General features: G+C 30.1%; 2 protein-coding genes across 2 annotated transcripts in view; one reads left to right on the plus strand and one right to left on the minus strand.

Moving 5' to 3' along the window:
• The window catches only part of LOC148228051 (uncharacterized), a 272,383-nt gene that overhangs the window by 109,762 nt on the left and 140,940 nt on the right, over positions 1-21,681 (minus strand). The gene's annotated exons all lie outside the window — the stretch shown is intronic.
• On the plus strand, positions 4,496-6,437 carry LOC148228052 (uncharacterized). The gene is made up of 2 exons (XM_088199870.1): positions 4,496-5,118; positions 5,191-6,437. The coding sequence occupies exons 1-2, from the start codon at positions 4,511-4,513 to the stop codon at positions 5,756-5,758; spliced, it is 1,176 nt and encodes a 391-aa protein (XP_088055996.1). The 5' UTR covers positions 4,496-4,510; the 3' UTR covers positions 5,759-6,437.

Consider the following 21,681-nt stretch of genomic DNA (forward strand, 5'->3'; position numbering starts at 1 on the left):
TAATTAGTCCATAATGGAGTTTTTCGTATTGCAATGTAATGGCTCTTAATACAATTAGCTTTTAAATAATGTTACTATATAATGAGATAAATATAAATTAGACTATACATTTTAGCTTAATGTAATGAATAAAATAATTATCTTTAAACAATTGTATAATTTTAATGAATTTTGAAAAAAACTGTAAGCTATAAAAAGCTTTAAGATTATTATTAGTAGCTTAAAAAGTACTTATTATACAAATAAGTACTTTTTTAATTATTTCAATTGAAATGTATTATATATAGGGTATCGATGAAGTGCGATTGTTTTATATTTAAGCGAATCCTACATATATATTTGATTAGTAAAAACGTAATTAAACAACGGTGCTTTTAAAATAAACATCTGTAAAATATTGTCATATTTAGAACATGAAAACGACGAGAACTTACAATTAATAAAAAGATTCTCAAAATTCATTACTAATAATCAGTATCACAAATTTCACAAGCGCTTTTTCTTATCAAATTTTATTATTTATAACAAATTTCTCAAGCCCTTTTTTTAACATAATATTACATGGTTAAAAAAAGCGCTTTTTTTAAACCATGCACATTTTTTTTAACAAATAGTAACATTTAATATTATTTGCCTAATTGTAAAGCAACCACAATAGTTATGTTTATAAAAGGTCACCCGATAGACAAACTCATGCATCATTGGAGTTAGACATAATAGAGAAATTTGAAAGCATATCTATTGGTCTAAATAAGCCTTTTTTATCCTTCATCTAAGCTTGTGTGGTAAAGTTATTGTTGAAGTTGCAGCTAAACCCAATGAGTCGTAAAGAAAGGATTAGTTTTTTTAATATGAACTGATGTCAAACTGTTTGGCTTGACATTTAGGAGAAGCAGTGTCACTATTCGTTAATCGACAAAAGTATCATCGATTAACGAATTCAGAATCGCCGAATAGTGACAATTTCGTGCAGCTCAAGTTCACTATGAAGTCGACAAGTGGCGTATATCAGTTGTATATTTAGTGAGACTGGAGCAGCTGATTGAAATCGGTCGACGAGAAAAATAATCAAGTGGTGGATCTCGATCAGTAAATGTATAGTTTGATGCTGTGAGTTAAGTAAAAAGCACACTTCACAGTACGCCTTGTATTAAGTGATTATGTACGAAAATTTTTTTTTTTTTAATTTTTTCCCTACTTTAGGTTTAAGACAAGTGTACGATGCCATATTTTGAGTTGTACGTACAATTTCAATTTATTTGTGTATAAAAAAATATATTAAAAAATTTATAACTTGACCGCAATTTTTGCTTTTTTCTTGCATTTTCTGTGTGAGAACTTCTGTTCCAATTAGTTTTTAATAATAAAAGTTTGTTTTATTTAAATACATATATTTATTATTATTAAAAAGTTTGTATTGTTTCAATATATCAATATTGTTTTTAATTTCACTGTTCTGCGATATTAGTTGTTACATATGATTTAGTAGGCGCGCGCGTAGATAAAGAGTCAATTTGTTATGAAACGTTTTTCACGCTTGTTTTATTATTATTTTATTTTATTAGTATATAAAACAGTAATTAAAAATCGTTGGTCCCAACATATATGAAAATTACTAGCTTGTATTGGTTCAAATGATCAATAATATTTCTTAGTTTTGGGTTTAATAACGATTTATATTAAATTATACTGAAGTCAATTGTGTAATTTTTATTAATTTCTTAAATAAATCTGACCATCATGATTTAAAATGTTAACTTAATTCATCATAACTATATAATAATCAAAACATTATTGTGTTTGTCATGCTCATTGATAGCGTTCTCAAAAGCTAATGTCCTGGCCGCGACAAGTAAGAATAAGGGATGCGATCGCGACTCTCTTTAGCTCGTCAATTGGCAATTGTTGACACCGCCCTTTAACTGTAAAAAGTGCCTAATTAATTAGACACTACGCCACTACGAAATTGTATTAACACGTATCCACACGTCCACTAAGTGAACAATTGCTAAGCTTTGATCATTTATAAAAATATAAATTTGTGGCACTATTTAAAGCATAACGAATTAATAATGTCGACGATTATTTAAATATAATAGTTACGATAAAATATCTTCTGATTATCGAAAAACCCAATATTGATCTATTTGTATGTATGAATTTTGGGTGATAACATGTACATAATATATTAATTTTTATAGATGCGTCATATTAAACAATGCCGGTAAGGGTGTGAATTAAGGGAAGTATATTTATTTTCGTTGAATCGCCGGGTTGCGAAACGGTCGAGTATTTCAGTGCGCCATCAGGCGCATTGTCAAAGGGTAGTTTCCTGGCACGGTATGCAGATTGTCTTAATTGCCAATTAGAAGTTTTGATTATTAAGTCGAAGACGTTCATGCAATGGCGCTTCCGTCCTGGTCTCAAAATCCTGAACTGAAGAAATACCCTTAACCACGATAAACACGCTCAAACTTGTGTTGTGTTTGGGATATACAAATTCGAGTGCGCGTGTGCGTGAATAAACTTTTCTTAAAGTAATAAAGGACATCTGTGAGCCCTCGTTCTGCTATGCTGCTTGTTGGTAAAAGGGTAATCCTTTTAACTGATACGTTTAAACTGAATATGTTTTGCAATTTTAATTTTGACTGACGTTTATTTTCAATTTGGCTAATTTTATTTCATTATAAAATACGATACAGATATTTTTTTCTTGGTGAATTTTATTTATAAAATAAAATAAAGAGGGTTACAAAAAAACATGAACTAAAGAGCAAGAGTTTTGTTACGGAAAATATTTTTTGTAGTATTTTCTTGTATGAAAATGGCAATGTTATGGCTGGTATTTTTAGTGTTACTCCACACCTAGCAAACTTAAGTTAAAAAAGGTATTATTAATTGTGTGTATAATAATATTAAAATGTTTGTAGTAAGCGAGCTTTTTAGATAAAATATCGGTCTGAGGGTCTTTTAAAGCGAAGTTCCAAAATGTGTTACCGTTTGATTTTTATTTTACGTTATTGCCTGTTTTATTTGTATTTAAATAATGAAATAAAATTTGTCAATTATGTAACTTTCGTTTAGAGCTTTTATTCTACTAAATAAGTTGTCTTTTATTAACAAATCAAAGTAACAATGTATCTTGCTAGTTTCTTGAAATTAAATAATTAATCTCGAAAGTAAACGAATCGACTGAATAACGAATGTTTGCGATTATCCAAAAAGTAAAATTTAATTACGAGCGTTTCTAATCAAAATCGGGTAAACTGCTAATGGAATTATCTTGATTCAGCTCTGAAAAACAAAATTGAATTTGGAGGCTTTTGAAAAACTTTCGAAGGCAAATTTAACTTTATTATTATACAGGGTTGAAAAATTTGCACGAATCAACAAAATATAAGGCGTTAATTTGTCACGAATTGCGAGTGTTTAACATTGTGTATTTTTTCCGAATATGATCGGCAATTGCTCATTTGAGAAAAAAATGTAAACCTCTGCACCAACACATGTGTCTAGCGGCGCTAAAGGGCCCTAGATCATTTCAGTCATTTGCTTTTTTTGCGCGACATCCGGAAAGATGAAAGGGTAAATGACACGGGTCATTTTCACTTCTTTTTCCTTACGTAGCCGAGAGATTTTGTCGTTTAATATTTTTTTCTGGGTCGAGTTTTTTTCGCAGTCCCGAGAGATTTTGATTAAAACTTGTTCCACTTTATTTACGCGTCTTTTAAACAGTTGTAAATGGCGATAAAAGAAAGAAACGCTTCATATATTTCATCCCATGCTTTAGTATATAATAACTTCTGCGAAAAAATATCATCGCGCTTTCCTATACTCGTAATATATAAGGGGGCGCAAAATAGCGATTTTTTATATGTCGGTATCTCACGAAGCGTTAATGCTATATAAAAAATAAAATACGAAAATAAATTGTATTTTAAGGCATTAATATCAACGTTTATAATTTCATGGCCATATCATATTACAATGGACTCGAAAATGCCTTTCATAAAGTAAAAAATTGCACCACAATAAACTTCTACTTCAGGCTTCTATGTCTTGAATGGCTTTATCTTTATAAATAAAGAATTACAAGCATTCTTCCTAGTAATTTAAATTCTTATAATACTCAATTTTCCGATTCTTTATATTTTACTTTTTTTTCTCAAAGACAAGTTAAATATATACATTTATTTATGAGCCGGCGCTTTTATATTTTCTTATAAAGTTTTCATTTAGTTATTTAAGTTTCGGTGCTTTACAAAATATAGCAATTTTGATTAAGTATATCAAGTGACGGGTTGTACTAGATTCTTTGTAATGTGTAAATATATTTCTTAAGATCCTCAATTTAAAGATGTTGCATTTTTTTATTTATTTTCAGTCCACTCTGTGCTGTTGACGCGAGCGGTCGCATTCGCGCTTCGCTCCGTTATCGTACGAAGGACACCCCCGCTACCGTTCTGCAACGATAGACACGCCCACTGCAATTAGCTACAAAGACAGCGCCATGAAGAAGGCGCAGACGCGCAAGCGTTCTCTTGAAACGTTGAAGGCGTACCTAAACGCCTCACAATCAACTTCAGGCCTGCCAGACCACGAGTGGCAGGTACCCAAAAAGACATCGAAAGTTTCCCAGGATGCTAAGATGCCTCCGACCACGAGCCAAAACAGGTATGAAAAGCTTCCCGAAGTGATCGAAAGGAAGCAGCAGAGGATACCGCCTGTGATCGTAGAGATCACGGGAACACACCTCCAGACGATCGACTTAATTAAGTCGATCACAAAAACATCGAACTTCTCGTTGCGATACACGGGAAGTGGCAATGTGTCAGTACTTTGCGCGTCGTTTGAAGCACGCGCGTTGTTAATGGATGGACTGAAGGGCCAACGCGCCTTTCACACATTCACCGCCGACGACGATAAAACAGTGAAATCCGTGCTGAGAGGGCTCCCAGAGGTCCCCACCGAAGACATTGCCGCCGATCTCGAACGTCAAGGACTTAGCGTCGTCAAGGTGACGGCAATGAAGACCAAGACCGAGAAACAAGGAGACTCCAGGCTCTACCTTGTCCAGTTTCCGGCTAATACAACAACGAGCACTATAAGAAGCATCCGGTACGTTTGCTTCACCAAGGCCACGCTTGAAAAGTACAAGCGTAATAAGTTGCATTTAACGCAATGTTTCAGGTGTCAACAATTCGGCCACGCTGCAAGAAATTGTCAACGAGCTCCCAGGTGCGTCAAATGCCCCGGAAACCACGCCACGAACGAGTGCTCTAAGAAGGACCGAGAAGCACCCGCCATCTGCACTGGTTGTGGAGGAGACCATCCGGCCAATTTTAAGGACTGCCCTCGTAGGTTAGAATACCTACAGAAAACTCAGAAGAGACAACAGAGACCGACTCCCACTGTTCACTCGTCGCAGCCGAACAACATATTCAACCTCGAGCAAGCGCAATTTCCTGCACTGAAACCAACGAAACCAGCGTTGGTAAAAACCTCAACCACCCCAGCAGTGATCTCATCAGCCACTTCATGGAACGCCCAGGTTGGCGCCGCACCAGCACCAATAAACAAGGCGCCACAACGTCCCCAAACCAGGCAGCCTGAGGAGCCCCTCTCAGACACAATGCCAACTTCAGAGCTACGCAGGATGTTGCTCGTCCTTCAAGAAATCAGGACCAAGGCTGGAAAGTGTGCCAGCAAAATGGAGATCGCCTTGATGATGGTCGAATATCTCGATGTGCTCTTCTAAGGTGGGGCTCAACGTTTTGACGTGGAATTCACGCGGATTCCGAAATAAAACTGGAGAACTGGAACTGCTGATCAGTGAGTACAAAATTGATATTGTCGTAATCACCGAATCTTACCTCAAACCACACGTCAACGTTTTTATACCGAACTTTGTCTGCCTCCGGAGGGACCGTCTCTCAAGGCCAGGCGGAGGGGTCGCGATATTTGTAAAAAAATCAATTAAACACGCGCGCATTACAACAAACACGACTAATCTTGAAACTGTCGCGATACAAATTAAACACGATAATAAATTAATAATAATTGTCGCGGGGTATAATTCTCCCGGTGACAGGTTGCTTCGGGGTGACCTTGATGATGTGTTTCGTCTTGGAGAATCCGTGATATTAACTGGAGACTTTAACGCGAGACACATGCATTGGGATTGCCCCGGTGCGAATCGATCCGGTAAATTAATCTTTGATTATTTACACGATACGGACACTACTGTAAATTTTCCGAAATCCCCAACGCATTATCCTACCAACCACACGACTCCGTCAATTCTGGACATAACGTTGGTCAAGGGTAATTCCCGGATTTCAAACATGCACTGCATCCAGGCTCTGTCCTCGGACCACCTTCCAGTATTCTTTACGTTGGACGGTGAGGTCGAGATGGTGTCTGAGGTCGTTTTCAATTATGCAAAGGCTGATTGGAAGCAATTCAGAAGCATAGTAGAGTCTCGGGTATTGATTAAACGACAGAATTATACCTCAAATGACACTAAAACTATTGACGATGATATTCATTACTTAACATCCGTGATCGAGCAGGCCAAAATATCATCAATTCCGTCGCGTAAAAATATTTGGAATAACATAGAACTCACCCCAGAAATAATTAAACGTATTAAAATTAAAAATAATATGAGAAAGCAATGGCACAAAAATAAATCGCCCCAACTTAAAACTCTAATTAACAAACTAACTGACGAAATTCGCGTTCAAATTCAAAACATCAAAAACGCTTCGTGGTCGCGTAAACTAAAAGCTTTGAAACCGGGAGATAATTCCTTATGGAGAATGACGAAATCGCTTAAAAATAAAAACTCAAATATACCACCTTTAAAAACCGGAAACAACGTAGCTAACACGACTCAGGAGTAGGTCGAGATTTTAGCTGAGACATTTTCTACATCTTATCAACTTACGCAAAATTACATTGACCAAAAAACCCAAAATAAAGTAGACCGGGCAATTAAAGATATTAGTAAAACTCCAATAGATAAAAAATCCATTAACCAAGTCGGCATATCAGAAATTCTTAGTATTGTTAAACGATTATCAAATAGAAAGGCTCCAGGTATAGATAAATTAGAGAATATATTGATTAAAAACCTTCCTTTTGTTTGCTTTAAGTACTTAAATAACATTTTTAATTCATGCTTATCTTTTGGATATTTCCCAATAATCTGGAAAACGGCAAAAATTCATCCGATAAAAAAACCTGGCAAAGCAGATAACATACCAATTAACTACCGCCCGATAAGTTTACTTCCCTCATTTAGCAAATTATTTGAAAAAATTATATTATCTCGATTAAAGGAATCTCTTAATAGCAAACTCATTAATGAGCAATTTGGTTTCCGCGAAAATCACTCGACTACGCATCAACTTAATAGATTAACAGAGCACATATCTGCCGATTTTAATATGAAAAAAAGTTCTGGTCTTTTATTATTAGATATGGAAAAGGCTTTTGATACAGTATGGCATGATGGATTAATGTATAAACTTTTAAAATATGAAACTCCCTATTACATTATTCACATGTTACGGTCTTACCTGAAGAATCGAAGCTATGTTGTTTCGCTAAATAATACATTTTCGACACCGCGTAAAATACCAGCTGGTGTTCCTCAAGGAAGTATACTTGGCCCGTTTCTCTTCATTCTATATACTAATGATATTCCAATGTTAAAAAATACTAAACTCTCAATGTACGCTGACGACACTGCAATCCTTACTAGTTCTTATGGTCTTAAACCTATTGCAGTTAAACTTCAAAAATCCCTTGAAAACTTAAAAAAATATTTTATGAAATGGAAAATTAAAATTAATCAAGACAAAACAGAAGCAATAATATTCACTAAACGTAGACAACCCTTGCCTGCACCCATTAAAAGTGAACAAGGGCATAACATTGAATGGAGAGCGAGCGTTAAATATCTGGGTATACACCTGGACTCCAGACTAAAATTCAATAAACATGTAACTGAACTCCGGTCGAAAGGGCTCGGCGCCATTGCGGCTCTAAAATCAATATTTAATAGAAAAAGCGCGCTTACAATAAAAAATAAAATTCTAGTCTATAGACAATTAATCAGACCTGTTTTAACTTACGCTTGTTCAGTGTGGAGTAACGCGAGTAATAGTAATTTTAATAAACTTCAAGTAATTCAAAATAAAGCCATAAAAATAATTTATAATACACCGTTTTATACTAACCTTAAAAAACTCCACACCAAACATTTAATTCCTACCATTAAAGAATACTGTTATTATCAAACCGAAAAATACTATAAAAAAATCTCGCGAGACCACGCAAACCCACTAATTTCAAGAATCGGTGATTACGACAAAGCAAAACTTAAATTTAAATACAAACATAAAATGCCTAAGCACATATTGCTTTGATGCAGTTAAGCTCATCACAGTGTCATCAGTTTCAGGTCTACAGGGCTAGGTTTATTTACCTTTGTATGTGTTTTATTTTGTATATTATGTATTTTGTATAATTTGTTTTTCTCATCTGCTTCATTCTTTTCCAAAATTTTTTTTTTTTTTTGGAGTTTTTTTTTTTTTTTTTTAAATTTGTAAAAGGTTTTATGTATTTTTCCTTTAATTTAGTATATTCTCGTATAATTTATTATTCTTTTTATGTTATTGTATAACTTAACAATTTGTAAATTGTAAATGGTTATGAACCAGTATTGTGCATTTAATATATCTGTATGCTATTTTACCTATGTCTATTTAAGAAATAAACTTTTATAAAAAAAAAAAAAAATCAAACAGCTATGATAACATATATTTTAGCAACATGGCAAGCTTCTAGTTTTGATAATTTATTTGCATTTACCTTTGTTCGATTTTTTATATGCAGCTCCGTTAATTTTCTAATAGAACAGAAAGCATTAATCTTTAGTACTATTATCATTTTTATTTTATTTTATTTAAAATGCATTTTTTGATTCTTTCTTACATAGTATAGAATTTATTATTTTTTAAATTGTATTTAATCACTATATTATCTACGTATGATGTAAATTAATATTACCTCTATAGTTTTCATTTTACATAACAATTCATTTATATATTTGCTGTTCAATAGATGTGTTAAAATAAAATATATATTATGTTAAATATCAACGCACAGCTTTACATTATAATTTAACTATTGTATCTTATTGCAAAAGCATATTTTAGCGGGACAATTCAATGCATTTACGCGTTAAAAGCGCAATAAACAAAAATTCTACTAGTCTTAATGACTCGCCGACTAATACCAGCAAAAAATCGAGCTAAATAAATCATTAGCTGATCATTGATCCACTTGGCATTAGATCCAACGAAGTGATATTTACAAACCAAATATTAAAAGAAAATTTAAATAAAGAGCGTTCAAGAAATAAATAAATTATTACATTATTTTCTTACAGATCATAAAGTCTATTAAATCAAATCCGATCACAAAGTACAAGGCTTATTGTACGTGGCAAAAAGTCTAATAAATCATAACATCCGTGACAATTCTGAAAATTCAATACGACCTTGGACGAGCGAACGTCGCTTTCTAAAGGCGTAGATTTATTTCGCCGTTCTACGAAGCGACTGCAGTGATCAAGAATAAATATATTTTTCATCTTTGACAGTAATTGTATTATTGACAATAAACTATTTTTATACTAACAATTATCACTTATTGATTACTTTAAGAACGCTATTCTACTGCATTACCTAAAGTCAGATTTGCTACAAGCGTCATTTTATCTCTGTGGAAACAAAGTTGTATGTACATATATACTCATACTAAAGATATATATATTTATCATACTAAATATATATACATGTATTTTTTATATACAATTTAAATATTTGTGGCTTCTAAATATAAGTTCTCTATAATAATACAATCCATAGAAGTGTGTGTGTAATCGATAATGGCGCTCTGTACGTATATGATAATTATGATTGTGAAATTTTGATACGTCTAACGGCAGCTTCGTTACACAGTCACTCTTGCGGTAAATACTGTTGGGTATCCATCAAAAGATCCGGCGTCTTGTGCGGTAACAAAGCGCCGCTTCACAAAGACGCCATCCCCAACACCCATACCTTAGCTAATTTAAAATGTGTTCAGAAAGCTTCATTAGGAAGGCTTATCGACCGACTCCGTGACAGTGGCCCTTTCATCATTTTTATCCCTTCCTCATCCTCAGCAATTTATTATGTGACAATATCTGACGATTGATTGAGAGCATTTGTGAATTTATGACTTGGGTTATGATCGGATTAAGAATATATATATAAGACAATTCACAATGCTAGTTATATAAATTATGTTTAAGTCAAATTTTTAATTAAGTATCTATATACAACATTTCAACTCTTTGTTTGACAATATAGTGGCTTATGTTTACCAGTAAAAAAATATTATTTATAAAATGTCTTAGATTTGTTATAGATTTATCACGAAACGGTGTAATATTTGACTTTTAAAACCACGCCTAATCGAGGTCAAAAATAATCATAATCTACTATTCCAAAATAATTTTGCATACTAAAAATGCTTTGTCTTTATAAAATATGCTGGTTATAATAAATTTAAATTACGAAAGAAGATAAAAGTAATATTAAGATAACTTAAAGCATAAATATATACATTAACTTACGTAGCTAAGCACGTAAAGCTATTCAAAATTAAATGGATGACTAAAAAAAATATGTGCTTAAACATTTAATGTATATATTAAACTAAAATTTAGTTTTTGTTATTTTTTATGATATTTCACAATAATATTATAAATATGTTCTTAAATTATTATTTTCTAATTCACATATAATTTTATAAAGATAAAAGATATTTCAAATATTTTTATTGAGATTCATGAATTTATTTAAAATGGCTAAGTTTTGAAATAAAATATATTACAAGCATTATTAAAGCGTATGTAATTGCCAGACATATTTATTATTTGTATATTAGGATCTTGCTGTTTGTCTAAATCGTACTCTTTCTATCTAAAATCAGTCTAAAGGTCGCAATGCCAGCAAGCCTTTCAAAGTAAAGTTCTAAAATTCAATTAAAGATTTAATCCCAGATTTCCATTCTACGTTTCGCCCTATTCACTTTAAAGTGTGTCTATGTTTTGTAAATATAATTCAGTATGAATATTTATTAGGGTTTTTTTATTTAATACTGTAAATACCTAATAAAATTGCTGTATTTTCAGGGTACATAAATAAGCGGATATTTTTGGGATATCGTCTGTATACAGGATAAAGAAAAGCAGTACGAGCAAATTTCCCTGAAGTTGTCTAGCTGGAATTTTACACGGTATTCAGTGTTCATTATTTAGTAAAACAAAATAGCTTCTGTTTCTAAGGCAAAAGCATATTAAATAGTAGTTTAATTTTAATTTTAATAGTTTGTGGATCAAACCATCATGTGTTACCTTGTCGAAAGCGTTTTCAATATCTAAAAAACATTTTTTTTTATATTGAAAAAGCAAGCATATATGCTCCGTCAAAATATGTTACGAAGTTTGTTTGTTTTTTATTTATTATATTTTCAGAGATTATTTTAAAGGCATAATTTAAAACAAAAAATATATTACTAAATTACGGTAACAAAGTTAATCTGTATTGTAGTATCCATATTAGGAATTTTATCAGATAAATTTTAGCGGTTTTTAATGCTTAGAAAATAGTGAAAAATATAAGATTACATGCATACTCCAGGAAGGTGATTGATTAATGTGTTATTTAATCTGGCAATTTTTTTACTTTTTTTATTTTTTAATTTTTATTGACACTTGAAATTTACTTTGAGAATTAAATCGTTATCCACTGTAGATGTTTTTATTTTTTAAACAATATATTAACATTGTGTTTAGTTTTATAATGTTTTTTTTAATAAGTTCGTACGATATATAAAAAGCGTTACCTCTTATTTATTTGTTTACTTTAAAATAATAAGATGATTTGTTTACGATTTGAAAATACTTTAAAAAATGTGTGCTTTGAGTTAATTGTCGACAATGTGTTTCAGAATATCAAAAGACAAATTAAATTAGGTTTATAATCGTTGCATAAGCCATAAAATATTTGTTCTAAATGCAATTTTTTATTATGTTACATGTTGACATTTAAGAAATATTTTTTAATATATATCACTTGATTGAGTTTGCCTTAAATATATTATTTATTATTATTTTATTAATTTATTTAGCTTTTTTGCTAATCTTTACATCTAACAAATTTAGTAAACATATATAAAAATATATAAAAAATACAGAAAGAAAAAATAAAAATATACAATAATAAAGTCTTAATATTATAATTTATTTCTATATGTATGAAGGTGTTTTTTTATTCCATTTATGAAACCCGTTATATTTTTGCTGTTTCGGATTTCTTTTGGAAGACTATTATATAAATCAAAACCTCCGTACATAATTCCCCTAGCCGTACTCGTTTTCTTATACTTAATTATCTTTAAATTTTCTTTATTTCTAGTATTATATTTATGTACATCTTTATTTCTTATTAAATACTTATTAAAATATTTTGGTAACATATTATTTTTTAACTTATATATAAATACTAAAACATTCATACTCAATATTTCTTGAACATTCAACCATTTTAATCTATCAATCATACTTTTACAATTAGTTAATCTATTTTTATTTAAGATTACTCTCATTGCCCTATTTTGTAAGTTTTGCAACATTTGTTTATCTAATTTATTTAACATATTTAATAGTGTTGCACAATAATTAAAATGGGGCAATATTATACTATTGTAAATTATTTTTTTTGTATTTATACTTAATATATTTCTTAATCTAAATAATAAACCTATTTTTCTACTAATATTTTTTAATATGTAATTACAATGTTCTTTAAAATTTAATATTGTATCAACAATTACTCCTAAATATTTTATATTATCCACTATTTCTATACTAGAGTTATTTATTACTATTTTGGTACTATTATCTAACACATTTTTATAATTAATAAACATACATTTAGTTTTATTCTCATTTAATTTAAGTACATTATTTTTTAACCATATTTCTAATATACTTAATTCATTATTTAAATTATTTACAATTTTTTTAATGTTATCACCTATGCAATACATTAATGTGTCATCCGCAAATAGATGAATTTTACATTTTTTCACGTTATTAACTATATCATTAATATACAAAACAAATAACAATGGTCCCAATTTAGACCCTTGTAGTACTCCATAAGACACTAATTTCTCTTCAGAATATACATTATTTATTTTAAATTTTTGTTTTCTTTTATATAAGTAATTATTAAACCATCTTAAAACTATATCACTTATACCTATACTCTCCAATTTCTTTAACATTATTTTTCTGTCTATTGTTTCGAAGGCTCTCTTGAAATCCAAGAAAACTGCTCCAATGATTTTGATAGTATCCTTAGCCAACAGCCAATCATTTATCACTACTTGTAATGCAGTTTCAGTCGAATGTTTTTCTCTGAATCCCGATTGTTGTTCACATATTATGTTTTGAGAAGTAATAAATTCCTTTAATTGTTTGATTACTACTTAGAATAATAGCTTATCTTGGTTAGTTTTAATTTTACATTATTTGCCATTATTATTTATTATTTCATTTTAAGGCTAGTTTGCTAGTTATTTTATAATTAGTTAAATTAGCATTAGTGTACATTATAAAATCAGTATTTCAAAAATAGGAATATTAATAATGTGCATTATAAAAAGGAACGTCTAGACTGCCGGGAATCCAGCTTATATTTTACTTAGCGAGAGTTCATTATTTAGCGATACAACATAGACTGATATGATCGTATTATGTGTAGTATTTAATCTAACCGTTATCATTAAATATTGAAAAGCATCGTAGCATATATTGCTATTGTAAAAATTTTCAATATCGAGAGTTAATAATCATTTGTGTTTTATATTAAAATTTGTCTGGATTTGGTTAACAAAGGCTAAAATAAAAATAAAACATAAAATAAAACGTATAATATTTGCGACACGACTGTAAAGTAATCATGAAAAATATTATCATTGGCTTATGAATTTCTATTTTTATAAATCTTTATTGATCCACTTATGTTATTAATTTATTTAAATTTTTCATCAATCACTATGTGAACTCACACTCTCAAAATTCACATAGTAATAAATTCATTACACAGATCAAACATCAAAGGCCTTATTTTTCCTCTGAATTCAATCGAGAACGTGTGAGCACTAAACAAAAAATGAATTATATGAATAACATTAGTCACGTAGCCTCGTAGAAATGAACTCTCCGCAAAAATGTTTTCGCGGAAAGAAAAACGACGCGAGAGCGCGACTATGCAGGTTTTTTTCTTTAGTCCCATGAGATCGTGGCTCGAATGAGATGATATTTGTCAAAAGCAGTTTTCATCTGGTAAGAAAATGAAAGATAAAAATAGTTCGAAAAAATTCCAACACTCATAAAATACGTCTGATCGAAATATTAATAGGTAAATCTTGATTTTGTGGCCTCAGCTTCCGCGACGGGCTTACGGTAAGTTCCATACATGCCACGTATGAAAGGGGGACACGTATTTCTCAATAACTTGGCTGTGGTCCAGTATTCGTATCACATACATGGTAGCTGTCAACGAGACATTAGTCGGTAATCTTTGGACCAAGAACCACACGGTTTCATTGACAGTCGAAGAATTATTAAATTTCGATTCGTTTCAGTGCACATAACGGAAGCTGAAATGTGAATGCTATTTTTATTTCGATGATGACACTACTTGAATAGATTTTATAATATCTTCGTATTAAGCAGTCTAAATTTTTGAGTTAGTTTAATCTATAAAATATGCTTATCGATTGTTGTATCAGAGATGAATAAAATTCAAGAATAAATTTTTAAATTGAAATAAAAATTGTTGCGTACACCACGACCAAAGTTGTGAATGTTCAGATAGCGTCAGTTGGTCGGAGATGTTCCACGCCAGTGGAGTCCATGACATCTGCAGGAAGTACACTGTTTTGACAGCTGACATCCAACGCCGCAGGAAGATATCCATCCTAGGTAGCCAGCGTCGGACGCGTCTCGGCGTTTCGACGCCAAATCACTGAATCTGTCCCTGGTTGGATTCCAGATTATATGGTATTTTATTTTTGAAAAGATAACCACAAAAGGAACTGGCAATAAAATATAAAGTTATTTTATAAATATGTATACTAATTATCTAACGGCAAAAACACGAAGTGCTTTAAATTTAGAAATAAAAAAAACCGTTTATAAATAATATTTAAAGTCTTTGACATATCGATTTCAAATGACCTGCAAAATTTGTTATAATTTAAAAATCATTCTAACGTCCATTCAAGATTAACCCGTCTTTAAAGTAAAGCTGAATAATATATATTCACACAAAAATGAAAGAGATTTTGTGACATTGCATAATAAAAACATTGCACATCCGTTCTAAAACATTTAGCACTCAAAAAAAAATACTCTTTGTGTGGAAAGGACGCACGCTACATAATACTTTGCGCACGTAACTATTGTTTTTCAATCCTCGGTTACCGATCACTGGGTTGACCATATGGGTCGTTTTTATTAAGGGGTAAATACATTTCGACGTCCAAGAAGTGATGCAATTGGCTAGCAAACATCTTTATCTGCGATTCGCTAGTGCTGTCTCGAACCAGAATTATAAAAATCTGACACTAGGTCACAGAAAGAGATGACACGAAGAGACAAGGAGTCGCTGCATCTGAACGATGACTCTTTGACTTTCAAGAATAGACATTTTAACTTATAATCAATAAATTAATAAGTCCCTAATATAATAAATAGCAGGGCTCTGATAACATGTCAGATAAAAAAATGACAGTTTTAGAATTAATCGTGGGAAATGTTGCTGAAGATTGCAAAATCTAACCACTTTTAATTTACGATAGCAAAAATTCAAAGACTTTAAATAATATTTTCAAAACAAATCTTTATATTATGTAAAAAAATCAAGATTCTAACACTGAGGGATGTGACTTCACAGCCAGTAAGACAAAGGTGGAATTTTATTAAATTATATTACACATGATATGCGAGATTTTTTCTCCGAAAAGTGGTGGAAAAGCTGACGCAAGGATGTTGTCCGTTGAAGATTTTTAGCGGTCTTGTTAATGTGGCAGCGACAGTATAGTGAAGATGGATCCTTCTCTGTTGCGGTGCTCGTATAGTGGAGTCCCTCTCAGGATGTGCGTCCATGACCGTATGTTACCCGCGGGCGGACGGGCGTCTACTAGTCTCTTCAGAGTTTTCAAAATGACTGCCCTCTCATTATTGAAGTCCAGGAATAAGTATTTAGGGCTTTAAAGACCAATCACAGCCAACCGTTTCACTTGCTTTTTAGAACAACAAAATGAGTAAACGCCTTTAGAAAGTAACTTTTGCTTAATGGATATCTCTAAGGCTTTACGCAACAAGAATATTGTGACCTTACTGTGCTATTTGTCTTCCGGTGATATATTGTTTTTCATGACCGTTTCGTAACAAAGAAATATTTATTTAATGCACCAGAGAATCCTTGCACGTTAATAAAGTGACCTTTTTTGTAGTCATAGCAAAAGTCTATTGTTATTTCACTATAGTCTAGTTTGTCTATGTTAATGAATAATCACTTTTGGTCAAAGTAAGTTTTAAGAATTAGATAGATTAGTAGTGTCTTGAGTTCGCTTTGTTCAAATTAAACGGTTTTTTTATAAAAATATGTACTTTTACTCTTTTTTACTCTATAAAATTTGACCAATACGATTTGTAGCAAGGACCTATAGTAAAAACTTTTACTATATATTTTCTTGTACAAATTCTTTTGCGTGTAAAAACTATTTTTGAACCGTTAAAAATATGATAAAAATAGCAGTGTTTGTTATTTAATTACCTGTTGAAGCACACTTGCAAGATACATTTGTAAGTAACACTAATTTGTTCAAATCTCCGATCGTCACGTGCGTCAGCAAAATAAATATAATTATTTATTTATTTAGATTAAATTAAGACCATCAGGCTACCCCAATGCATCACGATATTCCAAAAATCAATTTTAAATTATAAGTTTAAAATACTTATAATTATATTGTTTGCGAATAATAGCGATGATTTTCATCACACGCTCAATTGATGATCCGTAAAATATTTTTAATTATATTATACACTCATTTAAATTAATTTAATGTAATTTTAATTTTTTTAAGTAAATTCAAAATTGAATAAGGCTTTAAACAGTATATTATTATGTGAATAAACATAACTTATAGTTAAACGCTTGTAGTACAATCGATACAAGTTCGGAAATACATTTACTTAATGTATAAACTTTTCTCATAACGGTAGACACTATCATAACTCACCATATGCAAATGTTTTTCTTTATGTTTTATAATGTGAATTGTATTATTATAAAGAAAGAAGATACGCTATCTATTTAAATTGCCTTTTACGCAGTAAAAAATAAATGCGTTCCCGAATTTATCAAAATATACAATTTTATGTATGATATCTTGCGGCGATTTAATTTTATGTATTATATACATTAAATCAAAAAATATAATAAATATTACAGTCGAAAAATTATTGATTTATTAGTATTTAAAAACGCGTTGATTATTATTTATTATTATTATTTTATTAATTTATTTAGCTTAATAGCTAATCTTTACATCTAACAAATTTAGTAAACATATATAAAAATATATAAAAAATACATAACAGAAATAAAAAATAAAAATATACAATAATAAAGTCTTAATATTATAATTTATTTCTATATGTACGAAGCTGTTTTTTTATTCCATTTATGAAGCCCGTTATATTTTTGCTGTTTCGGATTTCTCTTGGAAGACTATTATATAAATCAAAACCTCCGTACATAATTCCCCTAGCCGTACTCGTTTTCTTATACTTAATTATCTTTAAATTTTCTTTATTTCTAGTATTATATTTATGTACATCTTTATTTCTTAATAAATACTTATTAAAATATTTTGGTAACATATTATTTTCTAACTTATATATAAATACTAAAACATTCATACTCAATATTTCTTGAACATTCAACCATTCTAATCTATCAATCATACTTTTACAATTAGTTAATCTATTTTTATTTAAGATTACTCTCATTGCCCTATTTTGTAATTTTTGCAACATTTGTTTATCTAATTTATTTAACATATTTAATAGTGTTGCACAATAATTAAAATGGGGCAATATTATACTATTGTAAATTATTTTTTTTGTATTTATACTTAATATATTTCTTAATCTAGATAATAAACCTATTTTTCTACTAATTTTTTTAATATGTAATTACAATGTTCTTTAAAATTTAATTTTGTATCAACAATTACTCCTAAATATTTTATATTATCCACTATTTCTATACTAGAGTTATTTATTACTATTATCTAACACATTTTTATAATTAATAAACATACATTTAGTTTTATTCTCATTTAATTTAAGTACATTATTCTTTAACCATATTTCTAATATACTTAATTCATTATTTAAATTATTTACAATTTATTTAATGTTATCACCTATGCAATACATTAATGTGTCATCCGCAAATAGATGAATTTTACATTTTTTCACGTTATTAACTATATCATTAATATACAAAACAAATAACAATGGTCCCAATTTAGACCCTTGTGGTACTCCATAAGACACTAATTTCTCTTCAGAATATACATTATTTATTTTAACTTTTTGTTTTCTTTTATATAAGTAATTATTAAACCATCTTAAAACTATATCACTTATACCTATACTCTCCAATTTCTTTAACATTATTTTTCTGTCTATTGTTTCGAAGGCTCTCTTGAAATCCAAGAAAACTGCTCCAATGATTTTGTTTGTATCCTTAGCCAACAGCCAATCATTTATCACTACTTGTAATGCAGTTTCAGTCGAATGCTTTTCTCTGAATCCCGATTGTTGTTCACATATTATGTTTTGAGAAGTAATAAATTCCTTTAATTGTTTGATTACTACTTCTTCTATTATTTTTTCTATACACGGAAGCATGTTGATTGGTCTCATTTCTTCAACTTTTTTACTATTTTTTATTTAAGGTATAGGTACAATAGTAGCAATATTACACAATCAAATCTTAATTTTTCATCAGTAATTTGTGGTAAACAAAATAAGTATGTATATTAAAAAAATATACAAAGCTTTTATTTCATTATTGTAGTAAATATTTTTTTAATGAAAGAATTTTTATGAATGTAACCACAAAATTGTTGTAGAAAAATTTTCGGTTCAGAATTTTTTCGTAGAATTATGAGCCAAGAAAGTTATATTATATATATGTATACATAAAGGAAAACATGATTTATAATTTTTTCTCATAAAAAAACGATTCAAAAATTAAAATGTTGGCTTTGAGAAGGCACACATATAATAATTATTTAAGCGTATTTTTAATCCTTTTACTTTATTGTTATTATATACAAATTTAATTATGGTAAAACTAATATGCAATTCTAAAAAAATCTTTAACCTATTTTAAAGGAAAACGTTTGAATAAAAAAATATATAATGAATAAAGTTTTATATCGCTTCATTATACCTTACACCTTATTATTTTCACAACAAGAGTGAGTGAGGAACGGGCGAGTGAAGGCAAGCGAAGGGAAAAAGATAATCTCCCTAGCTCTTCAAAGGGGATGGTGTCCCCAAAAGCTTTCGAGGGGTGGTAGTGTTGAAATAACAGAATCGTATATCGTGAAAAATGACATCATTCTTCATGCAACTCTTGCGGCTCCACTATTTAAATTAATTCATAAGGGGAGAAACTTTTTAGCGTGCCTGATTTATTATCAGGCGTGAAGGATATTAAAATTTCCTCGCTCAATTGAAAGTCTCAACGCCGAAAACAACCCGTTTAAAACACTATACATATTATATTATAATATGGAGTATGTTTGCTGAAATGTAGCTTTTCGCTTTTATATATTTGCGCATAACGACCGTTTCTTAGTTTTGTTTACTCTTTTTATTCTCGCTGAGTGAGAAGTTATATTATTTATATAAACATTCCGAACAGACGGTGTTTTAGAGGCACTAGTTAATTTTTCATAGTAGACGTTATTGTGTCGCTTTTATATTTATGTATAATTTTATAAGAAACCTAATTACGTTAATAATTTATTTATTGGTTTATTCTTTACAGCACACAACTTTTGTTAATAAGTATTTAATTATTACGATTATTATTGTATCTAATCCATATAAATAATAACGTGACGCTCATTTGTATCTCATGTACTGGAAAATGTAGTCTATGAATATATTTATTTGACAATCAAACATATTTTTAAGCAGTTTAGTTTTCCATATATATTTATCTATGTGTTTACAATCCTACATCCTGATATTAATCAAATTTTGCATAGTACCCTGCTCAAAGCATAGACACACTCCTTCCTCCCCTTTTCCCTTATTCGTCCTTTTCCGCCTTTCTGATATAAATATGTAATTTATTGATTGGCATCAGTTCATATGTTTGCTCAGTTGCACACTAAGACCACGAAGAAAATAAAGCAACTCAAGCTACCTCCATGTAAAGTATTTTATAGTAAATTTGAGTGTGTTGATTCTTACACATTAATATGATTATTATAACTGATTCACGATATATTATAATTTCCTTACGTAATCCTAGACGTTTTCAACGTTTCACTTTAAATTCATACCGTCACATTATATTCGAAGCGACTTTAAAAAGAAAATAATTTTATGTTAACAAACTCACTTAATAACGAAGGTCTCATTCGCGCGACGATAAGTGAATGCAACTAGGTCAGGCGTGTCTCATCCCGAGTAATAAGTATTATGAGATGGATTATCTTACAAAATTGCTACCATGGATGTTATAGTGTACAATCTTACATGGATACATTTTTATATATTAAGAAGTATGACAATATGACGCTGCTTTTTGCTCGCCCTGTTGCACAATCACATTGAAGCTGCATAAATGCAAAGCATCGATGATGCAATATTGCAACATGTATGATCCTTTAAAAGCTTTATTTTCGTTTCAATATGATATTAAAATTTAATTAAATAAGCTATGGTTCACTCACAATATATATTGATATTTTAACTGAAACATATTCATAGTAATAATATTATTTATATTAAGTATACATTTTAGTTTTTATTTATTTACCAAAATGAGAACAAAAATAGAAGACTTTCATTACGGTTCATTTAAAACGGGAAAAGCTTCGCATCTTTTGCAAATAGAGCTTTCGTAAAGGGAGTGGAACATCACAGTTACATTTACGTACATATTATATACATTCATACATATGATTGTACCTATATAAACATCTCTGCTTTTATAAAAGACAAATACAATTGTGTTGAGCTCGTGTACATGTGCTTTATTAACATTTATAAGTTGAAATAAGCAAACATTTTATAGCAACAAATAATTTGAGCCGGTCGAGGAAGCTGCATTGGATGACTTTTGATAAAACGGAAAGAGAGTAAATATCAAGTTTGTATGATATTTGATTAACTGTAATCTTTACGCTGCGAAGGGAACTAACAATTAATATTATGATTTA

Source organism: Plectrocnemia conspersa, unplaced genomic scaffold (assembly GCF_051122295.1).
Source record: "Plectrocnemia conspersa isolate PC_06_02 unplaced genomic scaffold, ASM5112229v1 ptg000012l, whole genome shotgun sequence".
Classification (NCBI taxonomy): Eukaryota; Metazoa; Arthropoda; class Insecta; order Trichoptera; family Polycentropodidae; genus Plectrocnemia; species Plectrocnemia conspersa.

Excerpts from the sequence above, each read along its gene's own strand:
- LOC148228052 (XM_088199870.1), top strand. The coding sequence starts at position 4,511 with ATGAAGAAGGCGCAGACGCGCAAGCGTTCTCTTGAAACGTTGAAGGCG. Across the intron at positions 5,119-5,190 it reads AGCACTATAAGAAGCATCCG|GTGTCAACAATTCGGCCACG; the intron begins GTACGTTTGCTT and ends GCAATGTTTCAG.